Source organism: Thamnophis sirtalis, unplaced genomic scaffold, assembly GCF_051295495.1.
Source record: "Thamnophis sirtalis isolate CommonGarterSnake01/CBP01778 unplaced genomic scaffold, rThaSir2_p1.2 scaffold_4, whole genome shotgun sequence".
In the NCBI taxonomy this organism is placed as follows: domain Eukaryota; kingdom Metazoa; phylum Chordata; class Lepidosauria; order Squamata; family Natricidae; genus Thamnophis; species Thamnophis sirtalis.
Window position 1 is genome coordinate 93,606,262 of NW_028261384.1, and position 24,787 is coordinate 93,631,048.

Consider the following 24,787-nt stretch of genomic DNA (forward strand, 5'->3'; position numbering starts at 1 on the left):
GGTGACTGCAATTTACAATAGATTATTTATTTGCATGCATACATTACTACTAACATTGTACTGTAAAACTGTACCCTTATGGACATTTTGGTTTAGCATCATATTACATGAGACAACTTGTGATCTGTTGAGTCATCTTTTCAGAGATATTTCCTTTCTTAAACAAATAAAACAGAAAGACCAAAAGCAAGCAAAAAAGCAGTGGGAGTGAGCCCACCATTTGCATTCTTGCCAGTTCCCACTGCCCAACTCACCACAAAAAGTGTCCTTCACACAAGTTGCAGCTTTCTTTTGAATCACAAATAACCAGATCTACTTAGACTCAATAAGGAGAAAAAATGGATGATTGGATAGGGTTTTTAAAAAAATTCTTCTTCAATGGCTGGGGCAGACAGAATTTTATTTAACAAAACAGAAAAACATATTACTAAAACTATACTTTAATCACCCATACTACCCCCACCTTGGAGAGGATATTCTTTACAGTTGGATTTCATTGCCTCTTCATATTTGTATGTTTTTGTCCATGTATATATGTATACAGCCTCCTATATATCTATTGTCATTTTCTACAGAACTATACCCCTTTTCCTGAAAACTTCAGTCTCTTTTTTTATCCTTTTCTTTTCAAATTTCAATTTTTGTTTTACCTCCTCTTCTTCTATTCTTCTTCTTTTTTTTCTTGGCTGAAGGCTCATTTTTCCTCTTTGCTCAATCCAAGGGAATCAGCTGGAATAATTTTTCCTTCATGCAAGGTCTGAGGTAAGGAGAAAAAAGCCTTTCTCTTCCTAATTGTTTTAGGTGTGCTTCATTTCCTGTTTCCTTTTTCTCAGCTGGGCTGCCTATCTTTTAATTTTAACCCTTTTGAGCTTTGGCTCTGATTATTTAACCTGATGCCTGTCTGCCAAGTCCCTAGGCAGCCATTTTGTCCTTCTTGCTCTTTCCTGACTGCTCAACATGCCATTTATTGGGAATGCTGGGAGTGAGATGAAAAGAGAGAAGAAGAAGGGAGCAATAGTGCTTATGTTATTATATGCTCTGGAAGTCTGTCCTTCTGCATAGTTCTACAGGTGGCTTTCCTGATGTTGCAATACCTCCAAGCAACTGCATAAGTTCAGGTTACCCACAGTGGTAGGCCCTGAAATAGGCCTCATGACAAACCAGCCCACCATCTTCCTAGTGCATGTCAAATGTAACCAGAGGACCTATGCAAAGGCCTCTCTCTGATGTTATTGGTGTCATTTGCATAATGATGGAAAACAGCTAAAAGGAGACTGGCAATATTATTGGCTTGAATCTAGAATGTAAAATATTGAAACACAATTCAGGCAAGTTGCAATATTGCAACTGCAATATTTAATTTGGGACTTAGACAAATTGATTTTTAAGAAATAAAGAATGATCATTGCTGGCCATCACACATAAAGAAGAGCTCCCAAAATATGAATTGGCATTTCCTGGATCTGGAGATTTGCACTGATAACTCTGGCTATTGTATATTGAAAAATATAAGATAAACTTTCCTCATTTAACATGAATGTTATGTCCTCAAGAATTTTTAATGTTAACAAGGCCATGCCTATACAGGTAATCTTATTCTTTTAAAATGTTCTTACAAGATCATTACCATAGTCTTGATCTTGGAGGAACTTACACAGTGTTTTGTACAACTAAGCATTAAAAAAACTTCTATAGCACTTCTATAGCAGTTTCTTAATGAAAAGAAATTATTCTTTCTATTATGTCAGATTTAACATATTAAAGAAATCAATTTCTGGATTGTAGCATTGGTAGAATTCCTCCTAAACTGAAGTAAGAGTATTCCAGATCATATTGGACAATTTCTATTAAAATGGCTATCTGTGTGCCTCCTCAATGTTTTATGCTGCAATGTATGGATCAGCTTCTCAGAAACCAATCTTTCCCATGCTTCTTGTCCATTACATCCAACACATATACAAACAATGTATTTCTTTTAACTCTTCCCTTAATTGACTGCATGTGAATTTTTTTTTGCATAGGTATAATACTGACAGTTACACATTTTTAATTTCAGTACTCTATGACACTGAATGAAACTATATTTTTTGTAATTTATGTGTTTCTACAAAACAGGGATGACCACCTTTTGACCCCATCCTCCTTGTGCTGATATTTGACTGTAATAAATATTTGATTTGACTTTATGATGCCAAGATTTGAGGAATTTGAGTTGCTGTAGATTGGACAATTATGCTAAATATGTGGGGGATCTATCATAGACAATGTAAAGCTGGGATTATCATAATTTTCCAGGTTGCTGGGTGGTTTTTCATTCTCTCCTTTTTAAAACACTTTTGTTTTAAACATATTTAACTTCAGATTATTTTATTTTTACCATATGAAGCTACTAATTTTCACCACTGAAAGTTGGCAGTATACTATGAAGGGCAGTGCTTGGCATTAGGGCAAAACTAAATGTCTATGGAGCTTTACTGTCATCCAAGTCATAATTGTCCCAAAGGTGCTTTTTCAAGAGATAACTGGACATTCCAGTTTTTCTTTGAAGATGTTTCGCTTCTCATTCAAGAAACTTCAGTTGCCTCTTGAAAAAGCACCTTTGGGATATTAGGGCAAAAGTTATACATCCCTGCCATAACAGATCAGTTCCTTGAAGCATTTCAATTCAAGGGAGAAAAGTCAAAATTTAGAAATGCAAAATCTGTTTCAAAAGTTATTTGTTTAATTATTTTATTTCATATTTATTATTTTTATACATATCTCAAAGTGGTGAATATACATAATGCTGCCTCCTTCTATCCTTATTTTCCTCATAACCACCTTATGAGGTAGATTGGACATAGAGAGAATGACTGGCTCAAAGTTATCCAGCAAGCTTTCATGCTTAAGGCAGGACTAGAACTCCCAGTTTCCTGGTTTCTAACCTGGTACTTTAACCACTGGATCAAACCAACTATAAATTGAATCATTGGAATGGTCTCCTTACCTTAAGTTTGAACATGAGCACTGGTGCGGATTCTTCTTTATTCGTGTCAGAAGCACCTTCAAATTATAAACATACAGCCTTAAATATTGAACAAATAAAATATATATAAAATAGGTCATAAAAGTATAGCACATGTAAAAAGCATATAAAATAAATAGGAACGAAATGACATTTGGCCAGTATCAGGCCACACCAACAGCATTTTTTTTACCAGCATGATGTCTTCCTGCGTACATGTTGAAGAAGGTCATTGTATGCACCATAGCACATGTGAGATGGATTGTTCTCCACATTCACACAGACTATCTTCTAGGGTCTAGGGAAACCCCATTTTTTTAGATTGTCCTTTGATCTCCTTACCTTGGTGCCCAGTCTATTTATTGATTTTCATAGAGGATAAAATTGTTCTTGATCAGGTGACAATTGTGTGGTTATGCTCAGTTTCCTAGTAGCTCCTTACTTGCCTTCCCTAATTCCAAGGTGATATGTGGTGACCGATTGTTAGGAGAGACAGAAGTTTTGAGGAAACTGTTTCTTGATCTCATTCTCGGCCTGGGAAGTTGATGGCCTTATAATAATGTATTTCTTTAAATGTCATTTTAACTCATTCTTTCTGCATAGCACTTTCCTTGTGGAATTTTGAAGGAGGGATATTAGCTAGATAATACACCTTTTGTATTGGAGTCAATATTTTCTGTCTGGTTTTAAAACAGTGGTTCTTAAAGATAAGTGAGCAGACCAGAATTACTGCCAGATACTTTGGAAAAACACAATGTTCTATTCCATTCCATCATACCTAGAGTATTCTTAATGCCCTATGGTTTTTCAAGTGGAAAGCACAAAGTTGTGTCCTTAGGCAGTTTGTCTTCAACTGGTTATCCTTGAAGTATGTGACCAGAGCCTTGGTCATTTTTTTCTTTTTTCTTTTAAAAAGTTTTTATTTTTTCCTTTCAAATACATTCATAAATATACATTCTTATAAGTACTATTAACATTTATCTATTAACATTTACATTTATCAGTATCTTCTTACAAATATAGAAACTATAGTTTGGGTCACTTTCTTGTCACCCCATGTCTCCATCTTATTTTGCAACAACCCTGCATCTTTCGTCTTAACCTCCCTTCTCTGCCTTCTTCTTTCCTCCTCTCTTTCCCTCCCTTCCTCTTTTCTCCTCCTTCTTCCCCTCTCTCCTACTCTTATTTCCCCTCCCTTACTTCCTCTGCTTTACCATTTCTTCCTTTCCCTCCTCATCCTCCCTCCTTTCCGTTGTTGCCCTTGCTTATTTCCTTTCTCTGATGGATTCTCGGGGTGGCATTTCAGCAATCCCAACTTTGTATTTACATTAAAAAAAATCTTAACAACCTTGAAAGTTATGCTCTACACTGTTATTGCCAGTTCATTGATGTAAGCAAACTCCCAATAGCTTCCAGCAGTGGTTGATCATTGGTGTATACATTAAACAGCGTAGGAGCTAACACTCCTGCACTTCTGCCCTGCAGAAGGGTTCTCCATCAATAGTGTTGTTCCTGAAAATTGACATAAATCTGTAGTATCTATGATAATGGCATCCTATAATTTTTGTGAATTTAAAATCCTTCGTAAAGTGAAAGGACTTTCTTCAACAGGGCTGCATAGTTGATTGTATCGTAAGCCATGGTGAAATATATGAATACCATTCCTGTGATTTTCTTCAGTTCAAAGCTATGTATTGTGTTAGGTTGAGAATTTGAGCTGCAAAGTTTTTGCTGGCTCTGAAGCCAACTTGTGTGGTATAAGCAGGCGCTCTACTACTGCAGATAATCAGTTCAGATTAAACATTCAAATACTTTATATATAATAACTGAGAAACAATATGAGCCATGGCTTTTTGGATCGCTTGTCTGGTTAAGTATGGCTATTACTCCATATCTTGGGCATCTGAACAATATTTAAACATCTGTTTTAGAGGTTGAGAAAACTTTTTTTTGTTTTAGGTCAAAAATGTTTAATCCGCTCAACCCAAAATTCATCAATACCAGCTGCTTTGTCATTCTTAAGTTTGTCTTTTGCCACTTCCAGCTCTCCTATAGTAAAGAGGAGTGTCAGATTTCTCATCTTCCATTCTTTGTTCCTGACTATCCTCTGTTTATATTTTTTTGTAGTTTGAAATCCGGTTTTCACAATTTGTGGTAAGCCAGCTGCAGTAATCTCACATTGGATAGGTCGATGTTGGATCTTTGATATTGGCATTCCTATTGACTTTAAGCATTAATGCGTTATATTCTCACATCGGAAAATAAGGTTAGGGGTGTAATGTCTCCTCCATCAACCACTATTAAAGGACACTGGTTGTTTGGTTTCATGGATAAGTGATAGTTGGTCAGATTCCACCCATTCTACTATGGTCTCTTTGTTTTCATTGTTATCTTCATAGCCCCACAGATTATTATGATAATTGAAGTCACCTATTATAAATTTAACTGGTTTGTTACGGATGTTTGGTGGTTCAGTGAATGAAAACTTTATAAGTGGTAGTTTATAGACAGATGTCACTCTGCAGTCACTGAGCTCAGCTATTAATATTTCTACATTATTTTCTTCCATCACTGCCATAACCAACATATGGAGATCGGTTCTAGCAAACTCTGTGCTTCCATATTGCTGGTGACATTGTCAATAAGTAATTGTGTTGGAAGAAATATCAATTTGGTTCAGTTCCAAGCTGGGAGAAAGTCACTGGAAACATGGAGGCTGATTGGAAAAATGGCTTAATGATTAACAGAACCACCAGCGTTTATGGTTCTGGTGCAGCTGACAAAATGGAGTTGAGAGTGGGGGGATTTTATACCTTCTTTGGGCTTTGTATTTGATCTTCCTGTTCCTGTGCAAGAACAAGTCCTTTAATATTCTATTGGCTGTTGTCAGATTCCTATGGGGTCGTGTAGGGGTTATGTAGGGGTCATAGCTGGCTCTAAAGGCAAAAGAGGAAATGCAAATCCTAGATGTTTGTGTGAGCTTATCTTGGTCAACCTCTGGATTATTGTTTATCTGAGTTCCTGAAGACTGGACTGCTTTGGAGTTAGTGCAATAAAGGGGCTTTGGACTCTCCAGGCTGCTTCAAATCCTACCATTCTGCCTTTGCTTCAAAATACCTGTCATGAATGGATTACCAAATCTGTATTTCTAAATAGTGGCCTCCTCAGTTTCTGCTTAGGAGCAGGGAGCCTGGGACTGGTTTCTGAATAGGCTGCCCCAATCTTTCTTAATGGGCACAAAATATCTGCTGGGGCCTATTAACAAAGACTGAGTCTGCTTCCTGTCTTTAAAAAAACACATTTCTCCATTTCTCATCTAGGGAAATATAATATTCTGCCTTTTTAATATTCCTCAAAATATTTCATTCTTCTAGAAGGTATGATGGTGGCTTCCCACAATTGTATTCCAGGAACCACTGGTTTACCTCCCTATGAGTTTCTTGCAAACATAATAGGTCACATTTATGTTTGTCACAAAATTCTTGAAGCAGGATTTCTTTGACTAAAGATATTCCTTTCATGCTAACTGTGATCATGTCAATTTGAGCCCTGAGAAAGGGCATATTTTGAGGTTGCTCTTCTTAGTAGTTATCTCTGACTAAAGAAGCTTCTGAGTTGAAAGGATTTGCCAGTGACAACATTGTTGCCCAGGGGACGCTCAATTGCAAAACGTCTTTGGGGAGGCCCCTATCATGACCGCCATTGGTAGGGATAAGGAACTACTAAAAATATCCTATCACTAAACAATGTGCTTATGTGAAGGGTTTAACTGCCTTGCCTTCATGTACATCTCCCTATTGCTGTAGAGAACATGTACTTGTAAAGTACATCTTTATGAGAGTGCATATAATAGGGCGAGATGAACTTATCTTGTAACTTTAACATACCAGAGGACGAAAGCTCCTATTACTGAACAGGATCAATCTTTTATTTTAATATAAACAACAGATGTACTTCCAATAGTTTCTGAGTCTTCAGCACAGGAAGACAGAAGTTAAAAGCTATTTCTTGGCAGGATTCCTTGCCTTCTATGCCTATTATTTCCCATGAACAAAACCTCCTCTTATTTGACTGTAAAAAGAGCATATATTACAACCAGTGGTGGGATTCAAATAATTTAACAACCAGTTCTCTGCCCTAATCACCAGCTGGGTAGGTGTGGCTCGGCAGTGATGTGACTGGCTGGACGTGACCAATTCAACATCATTCAGGTCGATGGGTGCTTCACCTTAACTGTTACAATGTAACAAGGGTTAACCAGAGAGGCAGTTTCTGTAAGCAGGGCGGTAAAGATTAGGCTAGAAACAACACCAGAATGTTTCCTTCCTGCCTTTCTTACAGGATTAGCCCTGTGAAGTAGAAAAAAACAAAAGGGGATTTCTTCCAACAACCGGTTCTCTGAACTGTTTAGAAAGTTAACAACTGGTTGTCCAGAATAGGTGCAAACTGGTTGAATCCCATCACTTGTTACAATCCCATGATGCCTTATTATTGCTGTGGAGAAAATGGTTTGTGAATCAATCCTGAGCTCTATTTCCAAACCTGCTTCCACGTCTATCCTTTTTTAGATTCACTTTTCCTTCTCAGCTGTCCTTAGCCAGCTAAGTTTATCATAACACATCCTGAAGTGGGAAGAGCTGAACATCAGTCCAGGAGATATTTTGACTTTGCAGCCTCTCAGGGGGATGGTCAGGTTTCTTAAGCAGGTGTTGTGTAGCAAGTACACTGGGATATGTGCAAACCTTAAAGCTCTTGGGGAGGTGGAGTGGAGATGGATGGGCTGAGCAGCTGCTGAAATTGCTGAGTTTGTGTAAAGTCTCCAGATTTGCTCTCCTGCCTTTCTTACATGCTTCACTGCTGAATCTGTTGATCCAAACATAGGAAGAGAAGCCATTTCTGCAGCCTTGAATGATTACTTATTCTCATTAAATATGTTCCTCATCTTCTTTAGTCTATTTCCTTCCAAATATTTTCCCTTTGTCCAAACTATAAACTATACATTGTCCAATATACCTAAAAGGTGCAGAACCACTTAGAAGAGTCTCCTTTAAGCCAGGGGAAAGTTTTTGAATCTAAATTAAAAACAGAAGGAATTGGAGTATGGGTGTGATGACATAATACTCTGCAACACAGGAATGTATAGGAAAAAAATGAGAATAGCATTCCTATTTCTTTTATCTCATTTCTTTAATTTCTTTTGCTTAGTCCTTGAATGTTTTCTTTACTTTGCGTGTTAGTTTCCATGAAGGAAAGCAGAGCCCACTGGAGTTAGGTGGCTAATTAATTAAACAAATAAGTAAATAATAAAAATAAAAGTGTAAAAGAACTGTTTTAGGTTTTGATTGTTTAGTTGTTTCCTTGTTGGTTGGTTTGTTTTTCATATTTCTTCCTCAAAGTGGCATTCTGGTTGTTGTACAATAGAATATTAAAATGTAAAAACAATATATAAAGATTAAGCTGTTACAATTAAAATTTTAGAATTAAAATTTTGGAAAGAGACAAGAATAATTAACCCCATTGAAAAGGTGAAAAGAAGGGTCTTAGGTAAGGTGACCAGATGTCCCGCTTTTGGCGGGACAGTCCCACTTTTGAACAATTTGTCCCGCGTCCCGCAGCGTTTTTAAAAAGTCCTGATTTTTAAAAAAATGTTTAATCATGAACATCCCCCCCCCCCCGGTCAATGGTGTCCGTCTTTATCAATGTTAAAATCTGTTCACCTTAGTCTTAGGGCACCACCCAGCCCTGCAGCTTGCATGCTCTTTTGAGCTTCCCACACGAGGCTGCAGAATTATGTCTTAACTCCTTTTTGGAAGGCCAGAAGGGAGGGGAGGGGCTGCCTCATCTCTAGGGAAAGAATATTCTGTAGTGCAGGAGCAATAGGAGAAAAACAATTCTCCTACATCCTGCCAGTCAGAGTTCTTTAACTGACAGAGTCCACAACATACTTTCCCTGCCTGACTAGGTGGGACAGTCTGATGTAATGGAATGAACCCAGTCCCATAGATAGCCTTCCCCCATGCCATGTAGAGCTTTATAGGTCACAAACCAGAATTGGACCTGGAAATGAACAGGCACCCAACATAATTCGCTTAGCAATGATGTTACATGTGCTCTTCTTTGGCACATGTAGCTCATGTGCCTACATTCTATACCAAGAAGAAGCTTCCAGATAGTTTTCAAAGTAGAGTGCATTGCAGAAATGTAAATGAGAGATGACCAGGGCATGAGTGACCAAGTAGAGAGCCACCCTATCCAGGAAAGGGCATAACTGGTGCACATTGAGCTAGCCATGATTGCCACCTGCTCTTTGGGCAGAAACCATAATTCCAAGAGAACCATAGATTACACATTGTATCTGTCTGAGATGGTACCTCTCCATTCAAGACCAAAGATGACAAAACACCTGGACAGAGAGAAGCCACAGTTACTCCATTTTACCAGGGTTGTCCTGGTAAACCAGCTGAAGTCTATTGTTCCTCATCCAGGCCTACAGGCATTATGAAAGAACATCCACAATATCAACTCATTTCATTCAGGATGGAGATATATAATTGTGTATCCTCAGCATACTGGTGATACCTCATCCCATGGTAATGGATTATCTCACCCAGCAGTTTCATGTACATTTGAAAAAGTAGCAGAGAGAGAACAAAATCCCAAAGTCCCACAAAGCAATGGCAGTGAGCTGAATGTGTCACTTCCTACTAACACCAGTTTGGGATCAGCCTTCGAGGAAGGAAGTGAACCAGCATGAAATTCCGCCACCCACTCCCAACTGGCCCAAAAGGATTCCATGGTCAATAGTACTGAAAGCTGGTGAGAGATCAAGAAGTGAAGGATGGATGCACCACTTCTATACTGCTTTTACCAGTGATCATTCATGAATGAACTAATGCCATGTGGATCCCATACACAGGCTTTAACTTAACTGAAAAGGATCCAGGCAATCCATTTCCTCCAACATCCTCTGGAATTGCATCACCACCTTCTCAACCACCGTTCTTAAATTGGAGAGGTGTGAGACTGGATAAAAATTATCCATAATGGTAGGATCCAATAATGGTTTCTTGAATAGGGGCCACACTAACACCCCTTTAAAAAGAGCCAGTAACATCCCCTCCAACAAGGAAGAATTCACTAATGTTGGACTCATCTATATGACACCTCTCGAGTGGCCTTAACCAGCTAGAAGGGACATGGATCTAATGTGCAGGTGATGGCATTTACAGTTCCCTGCCTCAGGTCCAACAGAATCAAACAGTTCCCAGATATGCACAAAGGTCTGAGTTTCCCTTTCCAAGGAGAGTCTAAGTCCAAAGGCAGCATTCTGGAATAAAAGTACTTCATGGCCTTAACTTGTATTTGGTCAAGTTTATTCTTCAGTGCTCTTGGCTCCCTTAACTCTATGAACCATGTGAATCACTCCTTGATCCGGTAGGGCTGACCTTCCAGGTGCAGGGCCGCGGAGATCTTTGAGCCAGTCATGGTTTGGCTGACATTTACATTTATCAGGCAGGGACACAGCAAAACAGTCTTCAGCCTGCCGCTGTGGCCGGCGATCCTGTTGGCGGCAAGGCTGCGCCAGCGGTGCAACCAGCAGCTGCAGGGCGGTAGGAGCTGGTAGTGTGGCCCAGCAGACCTGAGCAAAGGGCCCTTTTTTATCACAGCAGTGGCAGACGGAGGCTTTAAAGGGGCAAACAGAGTGGCTATGTTTGCCCCCGCAGCCCAGGCAAAGGGAGGCGGCAGGGCCAACAGGCTGAGGTGGCAGGCGCCTTGGCAGGGCATGGAGCAGGTCGACCTGGTCGTAGTCAAGCTCATCCGACGGAACGAGCTTGTCTATGAGGCAGGCACGGGCGGAAGGCGGAAGAGGTGGTTGCACCCTCTGCATGTCAGCCGTGGACTGTTTGGAGAGCTCCGCGGCTCTGGTCTTGTCCACGGCCTGCTGCAGGGTGACCTTCAGCCGTGCCAGTAAACGGCGTCTCAGGCGAGGATCCTTCACGCCGCAGACGAACTGCTCCACTAAATTGTCATCCAAATCAGTAAATTCACATTGGATCGCCGCTGTATGCAGAGGCTGAAGAAATTGGCTGACAGTCTCTGATGGTTTTTGGACACATTGCCGAAATGCGTAATGGCGGGCGATCCGTGAGGGAGTGGGAGCATAATGATTTCGGAGTTTGGTCATTAAGGTCTCCCAGTTCAATTGGTAGACAGGTAAGGGAGAGGTTCTGGCTGAGGCAAACATTGCCGGACCACAGCAGCTGAGGAAAAAGCTACACTTCTCCTGAGGCGGCAGGTTGTGGTTCTTCGAGGTGATGAGATAGCACTTGAAACGCTCCAGGAACCCGGCCCACGACTCGCCGGAGGTTCCAAAAGGGGCGAATGGAGGCAGAGCTTCCATCTCGAATCTCGTGAGGCGTGGAAGTGAAGCGAAAAAATGGAAGGAAATTTTTTTTTCGCGGATCTTCATGGCCTCTCGACTAACAGTCTTTGGCTCGTCCTAGGTGGCCTTTCAGTGGAATCACCGAGATCCCATCCTCGTTGCCAGTTTTGTGAGTTCGGTGAAGGACGAGGCAGGAGACAAGACTGCGGTAGGAACAATTGCTTTATTATTAGCTAGAACGATATATAAGGCGATTGAACACCTTTTCCCTGCTTGACAGGTATTTATATGGAACTGTCAAGCAGGGAAAACCAATAAGCGCGTCCCTAGCGGCCCGTGCTTAACCAAGCCGCATCTTAGCCAATCAGGATGCGGCTTGGCTTGTTGCTGGCCGCTAGGTCGTAAGTCGAGGACTTTCTGAGTCCTCAACAGCTGGCAAGACTAAAAGTATCCCACCCCGGCCTTTCCTTTTACTCCCTGTAAAACCAAAAAGGATCCCTTCTGAAACATTTCTCACAACATCACTCCTTCTGTGGGATAAGACCAGGGGTAAAATTCAATTTTTTTTTACTATCAGTTCTGTGGGTGTGGCTTGGTGGGCATGGCAGGGGAAGGATACTGCAAAATCTCCATGCCCACCCCACTCTAGGGCCAGACAGAGGTGGTATTTGCTGGTTCTCTGAACTACTCAAAATTTCCGCTACTGGTTTTCCAGAACCTGTCAGAATCTCCTGAATTTCACCCTGGATAAGACATTATTTACATGCTGGATTTCCTATCTCCCAAGGTCCTTTCCACATATCATTACATTCACTGAATTAACAGAATAAGACATCCAGATGTCAGACATCGTTAATTTCCATGTGTAACCCTTGTATGTTTTCCTCCTTGCTTCTTTTCCAGCCTTTTTTTTCTCACCATAAAGCATCTCCTAACAAGGGAAAATAGGAATAATTGCAGGAAATCGTTTGACTAGGGAATGTGCATCTTTAAGCACCCTGAAATCTATGCAGAGAAGATTTTTTACACTAAATAAAAATATATAAACAATCAGCTGGTGTAAAACTGCAATACTTAATAGTGAACACCAAGCGGAGCTCAAATCTGTATGGGAGCAGGGATGCTGCTCATGATTCTGAATATTAAATCTGCTTACAGATTTCTATAAACAGCTCAATTGTGAATCTTGAGTTTAAAAGGCTGTGATTAGCGGGGAAAAACCCTGACATTTTCGAGGATGACGGTTGGAAATTATTCAGGGACAGACTAATGCTATGAATGCAGTAAAAAGCAACAAGCAAGTGCATTGCTGTAGGCAATTGGCATTTTAAATATATAGATATAAATATATGTGATCTAAATTAGCATTTAACACTGGCAGAGTTTGCATATACTGTAATTATAGGTAATCCTCAACTTACAACAGTTCATTTAGTGATTGTTCAAAGTTACAACAGCATTAAAAAAAGTGACATAACTATTTTTCAGTTACAACCTTTGCAGCATCTCCATGATCATGTGATTAAAATTCAGGTGCTTGGCAACTGATTCATACTTAGGAATTGCTGTGTCTCAAGGTCATGTGATCACCTGACAAGCAAAGTCAATGGGAACTTTTGCGAACTTCTGACAAGCAGTCAATGGGAAGCCAAATTCATTTAACAACTGGGTTACTAATTTATCAATTACAGTGATTCAGTGAATGTCCCACTTAACAACAGAAATTTCTGGTTCTATTGTGGTCATAAGTCAAGGACTACCTATAAAAAGAAAACAATCTTTGGAAATATGTGCCATTAATGATTTGACTTCCACCTCCTAAAAAAGATAATTTGACCACATCTATAGAATCATTGCAAGGGGTAGAAGAGATGATAAGAGATCATCTAAATCAGTGATGACTAACCTTTTCCGGGCTGAGTGCCCAAAGCATGCACCCCCAACCCCCCAAAATGCAATGAACGTGTGCCCCCAGCACATGCGTCCCCTGCACATGCATGCGTGCCCTCATGCATGCATGTGCCTCCCCCCCATGCATGCATGAGCTTTGCCCCGTGCATGTGCGACAGAGACCTGACAACCAGCTGGAGCTGAACTAAGGCAATGGCTCACATGCTCACAGAGATATGCCATAGGTTCACCATCATGGATCCACACTAATCCAACTTCCAGCAGTCGCAAGAAATCATCGAGCATCATTTTGAAGTCTTTCACTGGAGGAGATTCCATGAGGCTCTCTGTTCTATTATTAAACAGCTTGCTTATTTATTTATTTAGTTACTTACTTACTTACTTACTTACATTTATTTATTTTAAATCTTTACATAGTCGCCAATCTTCCAATCAACCCTGAGCAGTTTCCAAACCAATTATATCCAATCTGCTACCATTTATCCATATTTCCATATCCGTATTTATTCAGTGTAGAAGAAAATGGCTATGAAAGCACAGAAAGGCGGTGGGGGGGGGGAGGTTGGAATCCTCCTTGCCACCTCTCCATTACTAGAATTGAAGAATTGAAGAGAGAGATCCATGACTTCAAATTCTCTTTGGCACTTGATAGTGGTAGTGTTGTTGTTCTTATTGTTGTAATCCTAATAAATTGGACAACCCAGAAAAATCTCTGTGGGAAATTCATTTATTTGGTTAAAATATGAACTTTATTTAGTTTTGAGCCAAGGTGGCGCAGTGGTTAAATGCAGCACTGCAGGCTACTGCTAGATCAGCAGTTCAGCGGTTCAAATCTCACCGGCTCAGGGTTGACTCAGCCTTCCATCCTTCCGAGGTGGGTAAAATGAGGACCCAGATTGTTGGGGGCAATATGCTGACTCTCTGTAAACCGCTTAGAGAGGCCTGAAAGGCCTATGAAGCGGTATATAAGTCTACTGCTATTGCTATTGCTATTGATTTATTGAGGCCAACCATAATGTGTCAATTGTCGTATATCATGTTATATGAACCCCATTGTAGCTTATTCAAAAATCATGGTGAAAAACACGTAGTTGGATGATGTGATCACCTGTATAGATCATCTCCTTGCTGTCCGTCCTGAACATTTTGGTTTGTGCTGTTCAAGTGGCATGCCACTCTGTTTCCACAGCTTGCACAATTCCTGCCTGCTGAAGCCCAAGTTGGATTTTATAAACTTCCTCAGCTTTTGGACCACTTCCAAAATGCATGTCCTTTATTTCTGGAGACAGTGCTAAAGTGCTTTCTTTCTTTTTTAAAAAGAGGAATGGAAAAGCAGCAGCAAAATCAATATGAAGATGGACAATAAGATCTACCATCATTCTAATTAGGTGCAGCAATACTGATTATAGTGATTTTTCTATGTATCTATGCGGCAGTCTGTCAAAAAAGGGCTTCTGTGTAGTGGGTGAAACAGGTGAAATGAAACTCAGCTGGAAATTTCCTTATGCCCCACCCTGTACTGTGCCAACTTATCTATAAGCATTTTTATTTTAGGCAATTTCCTTGTGCCCCACCTCCATACTGTACCAACTTACCTATCAACCTTTTTGTTTTGGGAGATGTGTCTAACACTGCCCCAGAATAGCTCTAGGTATGAGCTCAAAATTAGCTGAAGTGACAGCGCTGCAAGACATTTATTTTCAGTATGCTTGTTAAACTGTCAATGTAACTCTGAGAACTTCGGTTGGAGGAAAGGTGCCAGGTCCTGGATTCCCAGGCTCCCATCTCCCAACTTCATTCTACCACATCAAGAAAGCCATTAAGTGGATGCTTTTCCCAATTAGCATGTGGAAGTGGGACCCCTGCAATGCACTAATATGCTGCACAGTAAGGGTATCATCTTCTGACCTCTTTACTGAATGATAACAGAAATCAGCTGCCAAGACAGAGTAGATTATTGTATATTGACCTACTTTTGTTTTAGTAGAAGAAAGCAGGTTAAAGTAGCTCCCTGGAAGAGGCCATTGTTTTAAATGGTCTCTTTTCACAGCACTGCTTTGCCTCTCATGTTTTGGGTAGAATGTGTGTACCCACCTTGTTCGCGAGGTTCCCAAAGACTAGAATTCAGAGGACAGATTCTTATTACAAATGAATCTATCTGGCTTATAGAAGCTTTGGGTTTCTAGTTATATCCAAGTTTCCACATTTTTAGATCCAAGTTTTTTGCAAGGGTTACTTTTTATGCAATTGCACGCAACAGCATCTCAGTATTTCTCCTTTTAATATTTATGATTTGGGGATATGGTATTTTTCATTGTTCTTCACTGAACACAATAAACACTTCAGAGATAGCATTTTAGAAAATAGTTTTATTCCCATGATAATGATGGGTTTGGATTATTGAAGCATTGAAGAACCAGTTGTATAATGATGAGGCAAAAATGAAATAAAATTTCTATTCTATTGATAATAACCTTTCTCTTTTGCTCCCCACTCAAATTAAGCAACAAAACAACCCAAAGAGGAGTCTAAAACCAAGAGGTACAAATAGGTTGGGGATGAAGATGATCAATCTTAATTATTTGAAAGTTCAATATCATATTCTTAAAAATATCTCCACAGCTACCCCCTTTTCACCCCAGAAACTCCTGTTTGTAAATCTTTTGGTGAAATCATTCATTAAAAATTTGGCCAAATAATTTTATCTCAAGGTACAATAAATAATATAAAATACACTCTCTTAAAATAATCTAATAATTTGATATATTCTTCTTGTTCAAATCCTATTTGTAATCCTTTTGTCTATTGCAAAGAAACAAACTCAGCTAAACAGTTAACTTGTTGGTAGAGAGTTTATGAATCTGCAACTTTTTATCTCCACTGAAGCAGCAGAAAAAATTTAAATCCATCCCAGAACAAACTTGAACATATAGATAGAGTAATAGATCTTCTATTGTCTTTCATATTCAGAATTTTGTAGGCATGGCAAGAAGGGAAAACCTAAAACTAATTTGGATTTAACAGGAATCAAAATAGCCTATTCCTATCTCTAATGTCATTTAATCAATTGACACAAGAAGTCTGGGACTGCTGAAGTTGAAGTTCTCAGAGCAGAAAAATTAAAGCAATATATGGTGGTGTCTAATAGAAAGATTATCCATTAAAGTGCTGTGGGTGTGCAAAGCTCTGGAATAAGAGGGAGCAGCTTAAAATAAGGAATCAGATACCAATAAACCAAAGAGAACTTCAGTTTCAAGCGTAGGTAGGGAAGAATTACATAACTGGATCAAACCAATAGCAAAATTCTGGGGAGATTATCTGTTTTCTTTCCTTTTCCCTACAGCAAAAAGGACCAAAAATCAATCATTCTGCCACTAACCATGAGGTCAAATCCTATCAGGATCAGCCACCCCCAATCATTGCAAGATGTCATAAATAAAAAAAAATGTGCCTCATTTTGCCAACCTTTGTTTCTGGTTAACAGTTATTCTTATGTTTCATTTCAATTCCTTATACTTTCTTGGTAGAGTAAGGTAGGCTGGATTTATATGCCACAATGTCCTCCCTTTTTCCTACTAGTTGAATATGCCAAAATCTTACCAGCTTTAGCAAAGAAAGATGCCAGTCCTTTTTGACTTGGAGACTTTCAGCTATCTTGAGCTATGACTCCCTGAATCCTTAGCCTTTGGCACCATATTGAAAAAGGTTGCCCAAATCCAAGGATCTGATGTCAGCCCATTTTTTATTATTTCTTCCTCCAAATACAACCAAGTTTCCGGTATCTTCTTTTCTTTAATATTTCTATAAACACTATTCTAACAGAGCCTGGGGCATATAATTTATAATCAAAGGCAGAGTAGTCTTCAGAAATGATATGCAAATGCTTCAGTACTCACAAGAGAGTAAGCACAGCACTTCTCCACTATACATCAGTCTCCCTTTTTTCAGGCTTCCATCCAAGTCTTGATGAATCTATTCATTCAAAATTAACATGACACTTAAAGCAGTGGAGCCTTTTTTTTTCTAAGCTCACATAGAAGCCTGAAATATCTATAGGGGAGGGAAGGGAAACTCCTGAGATCCCTGTGTTATTTAGAAATAACAATGGTTACTTACAGTTCCATGCCACGATAATAAATCTTAGTAAAGATCAATCCTTTTAAGTGTAAGTAAGTACAGAATCTAGCTGATTTCAAGAAAAGTTAAGCAAAGTTGATTAAAACTACTTAGAGGGCAACAATAATAAATTACCTCTATATTGTTGCCAAGTAAACCACATGGATCTGTCCATGAAGTCACAATTCTTACCTGTTAAAATCCTTTTAAAGGAAGATCCTGGGGACTAGAGGCAGGAAGTAGTTTGGACCCAAAAATTTACATTCTTTAAACATTGGTCTGGGTAAGAGAGAGTCTATCACAGCGTAACTGATAATGGTATGAGCAAGCAGCTACAAATTTCCCACTATGGATATAGTTAACATGTTTTGCCTTGATGATCATCGCTGGACTTCCCCTAGATCCAGTATGTTTCTGGACCTGCACATGAGTAATTAATAGTAACAGATTAGGACTCCAACTTGACCTATCCCAATTCCTCTTATTTCTGTTTTCTCTCATGGAGGCCTATGTTTGTTTAAACTTATCTAGCACATTATCAGAAGAGGAAGACAAGCTAGTTTCCCAAGTTCTACAAGGAAAAAAAAATCCTCAGGAAGAAAGAAGCAATAGCAGGATGGGTCAACAGGCAGGCTTTCCACAAAAGAAGGCATTTCCTGCAACAAAGGCAAAGGAGAAAGCTAGCATTGCCTCCTTGTGGGCTCTAGGGAGTGAGAGAGCTGGCCTGCCTTTTATCTGCCTAATACCTCAGGCCGGGCTATCACACATGCTAGAAAGAGTTTTCCAAAATCAGTACTAAGAGCCAGACAACAATTTACAGGGATGTCAAAGACTTTCTCTCTGCCAGGCACATGGCACATACCACACGTACATGCATGCATTCTGTATGATCAGAATCTGTTCAGCATGCAAAATACGAACAGAAGGGCCCTGAGCAGAGGCACTGGAGGGCTGAAGTATTTAAGGTAGCCTTCTCCAACATGATAACTTCCAGATGTGCTGGCTGGGAATTATGCAGTTATCGCAACAGGCCTGGAGGTTGCCAAAATGGAGAAGGCTGATTTAAGGTGATTTGTGTTGTAATTCTTTTCTAGGCACTGGAAAAGATCTGGCAATGAACAAATCTTGGGAGAAAAATTGAAAGTTATCTTTTTCTCCCTTTCCCCCACAGTGGTGGGCTGGTTGCAGCACCATAAGATAGCAGGAAGAGATCTATGACAGTTTGAATTGAAAGAGGAAAGGAAGCCATCTTCCTCAAGAAGCTGTTTGGCTTTGGCTGGAGACAGGAACAAAGGACTTTAGAAGATCCAGTCTATAGTCACTGTCCACTCCAGCCATTCCCCCAACATTTGGGGTAATTTGAGGCACCAGCGGAGACCAATCTTCTCCCTGTCCTCAGAGACTCTGTCCCCACCCTTCCAGCCCTGAAGTATAAAGAAGCATTTAAGGACAGTGTGATTCTTCATGATCTTGTGGGAAAGCCCAGGCAGTGCTGCTGGCAGGGAGAGGATGTTAAAGAAGTTGTTGGCACAAATGGCAGAGGGGGGATGGAGGGAGTCCCCAGACAAGGAAGGATGTTGAGTTACAGGCCTGGTCAATAATGGTGTGGCTTTGGGGGTGCAAACACTACAGCCATCAAGCTCTTCCTGTAGAGCTGAAGGCCAATCTTTTAGGAACAGCCTCTGCCCTCAGTGGCTCTCAGCTGCCACACCCAAAGGTCTGAGTGGAAACAAGCTTCTCTCTAGGTGGATAAAAACCCACCCTTGAGGCCTTAACGGATATAAGCATCACGCCCCCAGTCTTCCATATTGTTTTGGTTATGACCTAGAACCTCCACCTCTTCCTCTTCCTGGCAGTAGCGTTCCCTCCCTTTGCCCCGCCCACGCAGAGACCGATTATGGTTTTGTCGGTCAGGCTCCTCGGCTTCCAGGGAGCCTTGGCACTGGAGGGGACGATGACCGCGGCCTTGGAAGTGATGAGGCTCAGGTTCTTCAGCCTCCCAGGCGCCTTGGCGGTGACTCAGGCAAGGAAGCTCCGGCTCCTCATAAGGGTCAGTTTCAATGTCCATGCAGGAATCCGTTGGATCGGTGTAAGCAGAATCACGACTGCCCGGCATCTCTGAATCAAAGGTGTCTTGTCGGGAAAGGCCTCGGGCAGCCAAGTGAGAAGGAGGCACCATTGAACGGATCTGGCCATGCCCCACTGGCTGCCCTGTGTAGCTGTGGAGGCCAGGATGCTCGGGGTCATGAGGCTCCTCCCCATGCACCAAATAGGGTCCCTGATTGAAAGAAGCAGATATCGCACACCATGCAAACGAACAGAAGAAAAAGATAAAACAATGTTAGTGCAGCCACCACATAGCAGCGGTAATATCCTCCAACTGGTTAGAATGAGACATTCTTGAACTCTAGTCTTGTGAATCATCCTAGATTTAAGAAAGCAGTCAGCATTTTATCTCCCCAGGCCAAGACAGACCATTTCCTTTGGCAGCATTTCCTCTTCTTTCTCCCCAAGCAGTTGAACAAGAAAATCCTCATGCATCTTAATGCCAAAGAAACTTGCAAAGAAATAAAGATGGACAATTGAGGGACTGAGAAATTAGGGGTGTCAGAAAAGAGATTTGGAACAGTAGTGCTGCTGGTTAATTATAAAGTCCAGACTTAATGGCGTAAAGTGTACTTTTAGGCAATAATGTATATTACTTCACTTACTTCAACAGAAAACATGCCATGCTGTATTTTGGCTCTCCAAGCTAGGATCTAGAATTTTGTCCCCAAATTCTTCCCTGAATGGCATCACCAGGAAAAAGGGAAATAGCTTCAGAGAAGAATGTTAGTTCTGGCATGTTGTCAGAAATTGCTGTTTAGATGTAGTTTTGGACAGGTTTTGCAGAATCAATGTGAACAAGAACAGGAATGAGAATTTTCTGGCCCTCCAATTGGATTTTTCTCACCACCACTCCTTCTTCCAGATTTGGCTATGTTTCACTCCTTGTGACAAACGTACATACATGCATGCATGCATGCATACATATATACATACATACATACATACATACATACGTACATACATACACACACGCACACATATAGTTATTTAGGGAAAAATGAGACTTTTTTATTGTTTCTATGTTAGAAAGACTTACCATCCAGTTTGATAACCTGCAAGATTTCAGCAGATATAGCTCAAGATCAAACTGACAGCAAAATTGCTCTGCAGGTAGTCCTCAACTTACAACCACAACTGAGCCCAACATTTCTGTTAAGTGAGGCAATTGTTAAGTAAGTTTTCCCCAATTTTTAGGCCTTTCTTGCCACAGTTGCTAAATGATTCACTGCAGTTGTTCGGTTAGTAGCACAGTTGTTTCATGAATCTACTTCCCCATTGATTTTGCTCACCAGAATGTCAAAAAAGGGACTCTTGGACACTGCAACCATCATAAATATGAGGCAGTTGCCAAGTGTCTGAATTTTGATCACATACCCATGGGGAGGCTGCAACAGGTGTAAGTGTGAAAAATGGTCAAAGGTCACTTTTTTCAATGCTGTTGTAACTTCAAATGGTCACTAAATGAATTGATGTAAGTCGAGGACCACTTGTATCTAGATTTCGGTCAAGTTCTGACATAATGCCATTTATATAGATAATTAGTAGATCATTAATCTATTGAGTCTCATCATGCAGACCCATAAAAAAGCAAGGGAGGCCAATTGGGGAAAGGAACAACTTAAGGATGAGCTTCATAAATATGTTTACCACTTTCATCATATACTCAAACATCTATTTGAAACAAGGAAAGCTCAAGTTTCTGAATGATAGGAACAGATTACCTTCATTCCTGAAAAAATATTATAGTCATGGTGCAAATTCATATTTTTAACTAAAGAAAGAAACATATTAGATGAGCCTCATACCAGTTTACTAGGTGCAAAGATGAGGGTCCTAGTAAAAGTAAAAAGATAAGACATTGCATAATGTGATGTGGAAGGTGCTGATTTTGACAAAATGGGGTGCTGATTCTGATAGATTAGTGTTGCTACCTTGTCTACTAATTGCTTAGGAAGCTAGAAGGGACATTGTTTTGATAAGTTGCAACAATGATTAAGTTTTTAGACAGTATATTATTTGGAAAGGCAGTAGTAGTGGGTTTTCTTAGATAATCTCACTCCACTGAAGCTTCCCCAACCTTGGTGTATTCTAGATGTGCTGAAGCTCAACACAGAGAATTTTCAGCGCACTGAAAATTCACTCAGTTGAGTTGATACCAATACATCTGAGGAGTACCAAATTGGAGAATAATAACCTTTTGAGTACAGCCCTTTCTACGTTCTCATATTCTGTTTAGGAATACAATAGGAACAAAGCATGGCAGAAGAGGTGAATGGTAGTGCAAATTGATCCAGAAAAAAATGGCAACCATGGGCACCTTTGTGGCATAGTAACCCAGCTTCTGCATTCATGTACATACATTTGCAAAAAGCTTGGTCAATTCCTGCATGGCTTGACAAGAAAGTGAAGGAAAATGAATGCCTTTATGGCTTCTATGATACTATTTTACCATGATAAAGATAACCTGCAATATCTTCCCTCCATTTTACCATGATTAAGATAAACTGCAATATCAGACCCAACATTCTTAGCTCAGTGTCCTGGCAAGTAATACTTGTTAAGACAAAGGCAGGGGAAGATGTAGACACATAGGAAACCACACAAGGCCATCCTTTCAACAAAATTAGTGTAAATTTTGAAAAGGTGGAAGGATCCTTAGCAGAGAGATTCATCAGAGAAGTGTAAGGCAGAGAGCAGAAGAAGAAACATAGAACGATCACTAACAGTCCTTTGAGGGCAAGTGGGAGCCTTGTTGATGGGTCTCCCTTAATTCTTCTTTCTGGAGCAACATCCCAGTTTTTCCAGAAAGCTATAATTCATGTTCTTCAACCCGGATAGCTCCACTCAGCCCCTCGTCTAGGCTGCCCCTCCCACCCCAGAACCCCAGGTTGCGCTTGAGGGAGGTCAGCACTTGTACCTGGAGGTTGGAGACAGGGGCAGGGCTCGCAGCCAAGGCAGCAGTTGCCATGGTGCGGGTTAGCAATGGATTGGGTGGATTACTGCTAGGAGGATGGGTGGCCTTCCAGTAGGCTTCTAGGTACTCAGACAGGTGTTCACAAGCATCTTCCAATTGGTTTTCATCCAGAATGATGTCAAACATTTCCTGCAGAAAAATAGGATGAAGAGTAGCAGTAAATTGGTCCAATGAGAGAAATAGAGAGATGGTGTAGGTGTGGGAAATGGGAAGGAATATCAGGAGCAGCAGTAAGCAAAGGAGGAAGTAGACAGATTTTATGAATAGAAGTCAGTGGGCTGCAGTAGTAGGTGTTTAAAAACACAATATTCTTCAATTTCCAGAGAGTAAACCTTGGGAGATGACAGGAAAGAGTTGAAGAGGAGACCTACAACATGATCTTTATGTACCACCTAAGTTTACTTAAATCCTTCAGATACAATAAAGGATACTATCCCATTACTGTATTGAAAAATTATTCTAGTGCCATGACCATTGTAACAGAGAAATGGGGAACTATATATTGGTGTCTTTTACTAGTGGTAAAATAGTTTTTGGTCAGCCCTTCCTCTGTATGAACATGCTGGCCAAGCATATTAGGAATTGTAATCCATCATCACTGGAAATCACCAATAAAAAAGACTAGGCTACACATGATACTAAGCACAGAAGAGTCATAATAACTTCCCTATTTGGCTTATTTTGTAAGCATGGGCACAGATACAGATCAATAACTTATCTAAGGAATGGAATATCACAACAGAGGCTGAAATGTGAAGTTTGGTACTACAAAGATAAGGGCAGGGCAAAGTGATGGTGGTAAGAAGAAAGCCAAATGCTTCATTTGCATGGTGTAACTGGGATTGAAAACATAAAAGGAAGGGAGAGAATAGTTGAAGGAGTCCTGACCATTAGGCTGCTGCATCCAATGTGAGAACTTACTGGGGGACATTGTGCCAACTTGTCTGATGCCACCATTTGCACATTCAAGTGCTTGGCCTGGGATTTACCTCTAGATTTCACCAACCTTTGCAGCACCTGTTGGAGAAAGAATGGGAGAAAGATAAGTCAGGGCCCAAAAGAATGGAGACAGGATAAGAACAAACCAATTATTAAAAGAAAGAAAGATATTTCCAAGGAACTTTTGCTGTCATCCTTCTCCTGAAGGAACCCTTGCAATTGTATGAATATTTATTTATAGAGAAGAGATATTCTCCTCAGCACAGAGCCTTTATTCATCAGAGTAAATAGTCCCAGAAAGAAGATTACATTTCACATTGTAGAGATGAAGTAGCAATTTAGAGTGGATAGATTGGAGTGATAATAGAGCAATGTTTTGCCTTCTGCATCCTGTCTTCATTTCCTAGCATTTCATGTAAAAATGATTGTGTCTCTTCTTGACATCTTAAATAACTCATTTGAGCCTGAAGAGTTTCTGAATTAGTTGGGCCAGTGATCTAATTTGTCACAAGTTATTTTCTTATGTGCAGTTGCTTTGAAAAGAAGCAAACAAAAGAAGCTACACATGAATTTGTATGAACCATGTGATGTCTTTACATTTAACAGAGCGTAATTCCACTTATGCATGATCACCCTCAATTTTAAGCAAGCTATGCTCAAAATAAGATCAAGTTTTGAAAAGAGAAAACATGAAACAGAAATAGCCTGGGGTGAAAACTGGAAAACTCTTTGGTCAACAAACAACAAGGAAAAAATATAACTAATGAAAAGTAAGAAAATAAGGTTATGAAACATACAAAAGGTTACACATTTCTGATCATCTGAGGAATATTATATTTTTATTTTCTAAGCTGTTTAACGTCTTCCCCTTTAAGAACAGAACTTCTGCCGGAATAAATCAACAAAAGAAGTACTGTAATTCATTAGAGACAACACAGGATTTTCATGCAAATTTTCACAAATTCAATCCCTGATACCAAAAGGACTGGAAAAGATTCCTTCCTGAAATCATGGAGAACAGTGGCAGTCAATGAAAAATACTGCAAGATAAGTGCACCACTGTTTCAGTTCCACAATTTCTGGCTTCTATGTAACTTGCACATTCTCCTCTACAATTTAGCACTAACCAGTAAACTTTTAAGATATTAAAAGTTTGTGTAAAAAGTATTTATATATCACTTATGCACTCCTTCTGAGATTAAACATTCCTATACACTATTCTCACCTGCACATGCCCCATGAAGTACATAAGAATTTTCTAATTTCTTTTGGCACCAAGTCCCTCTATGATCACCCACCTTTCTTTCCCAAACCATGTGGAAGGTAATTTGTTAGTAGAATCAGGCTGACA

At 40.0% G+C, this 24,787-nt stretch overlaps 1 protein-coding gene across 1 annotated transcript in view; it reads right to left on the reverse strand.

Annotated features, from left to right (window-relative positions):
* Positions 1 to 15,649: 15,649 nt before the first annotated feature.
* Positions 15,650 to 24,787, reverse strand: part of CACNB1 (calcium voltage-gated channel auxiliary subunit beta 1) — a 53,810-nt gene continuing 44,672 nt past the window's right edge. The window contains exons 12-14 of the mRNA XM_014069187.2: positions 23,419 to 23,514; positions 22,441 to 22,626; positions 15,650 to 19,692 (exon numbers count right to left, since the gene is read on the reverse strand). Coding sequence (XP_013924662.2) covers positions 19,186 to 19,692; positions 22,441 to 22,626; positions 23,419 to 23,514 — 789 coding nt within the window. The 3' untranslated portion in view covers positions 15,650 to 19,185. The remainder of the gene's footprint in view (positions 19,693 to 22,440; positions 22,627 to 23,418; positions 23,515 to 24,787) is intronic.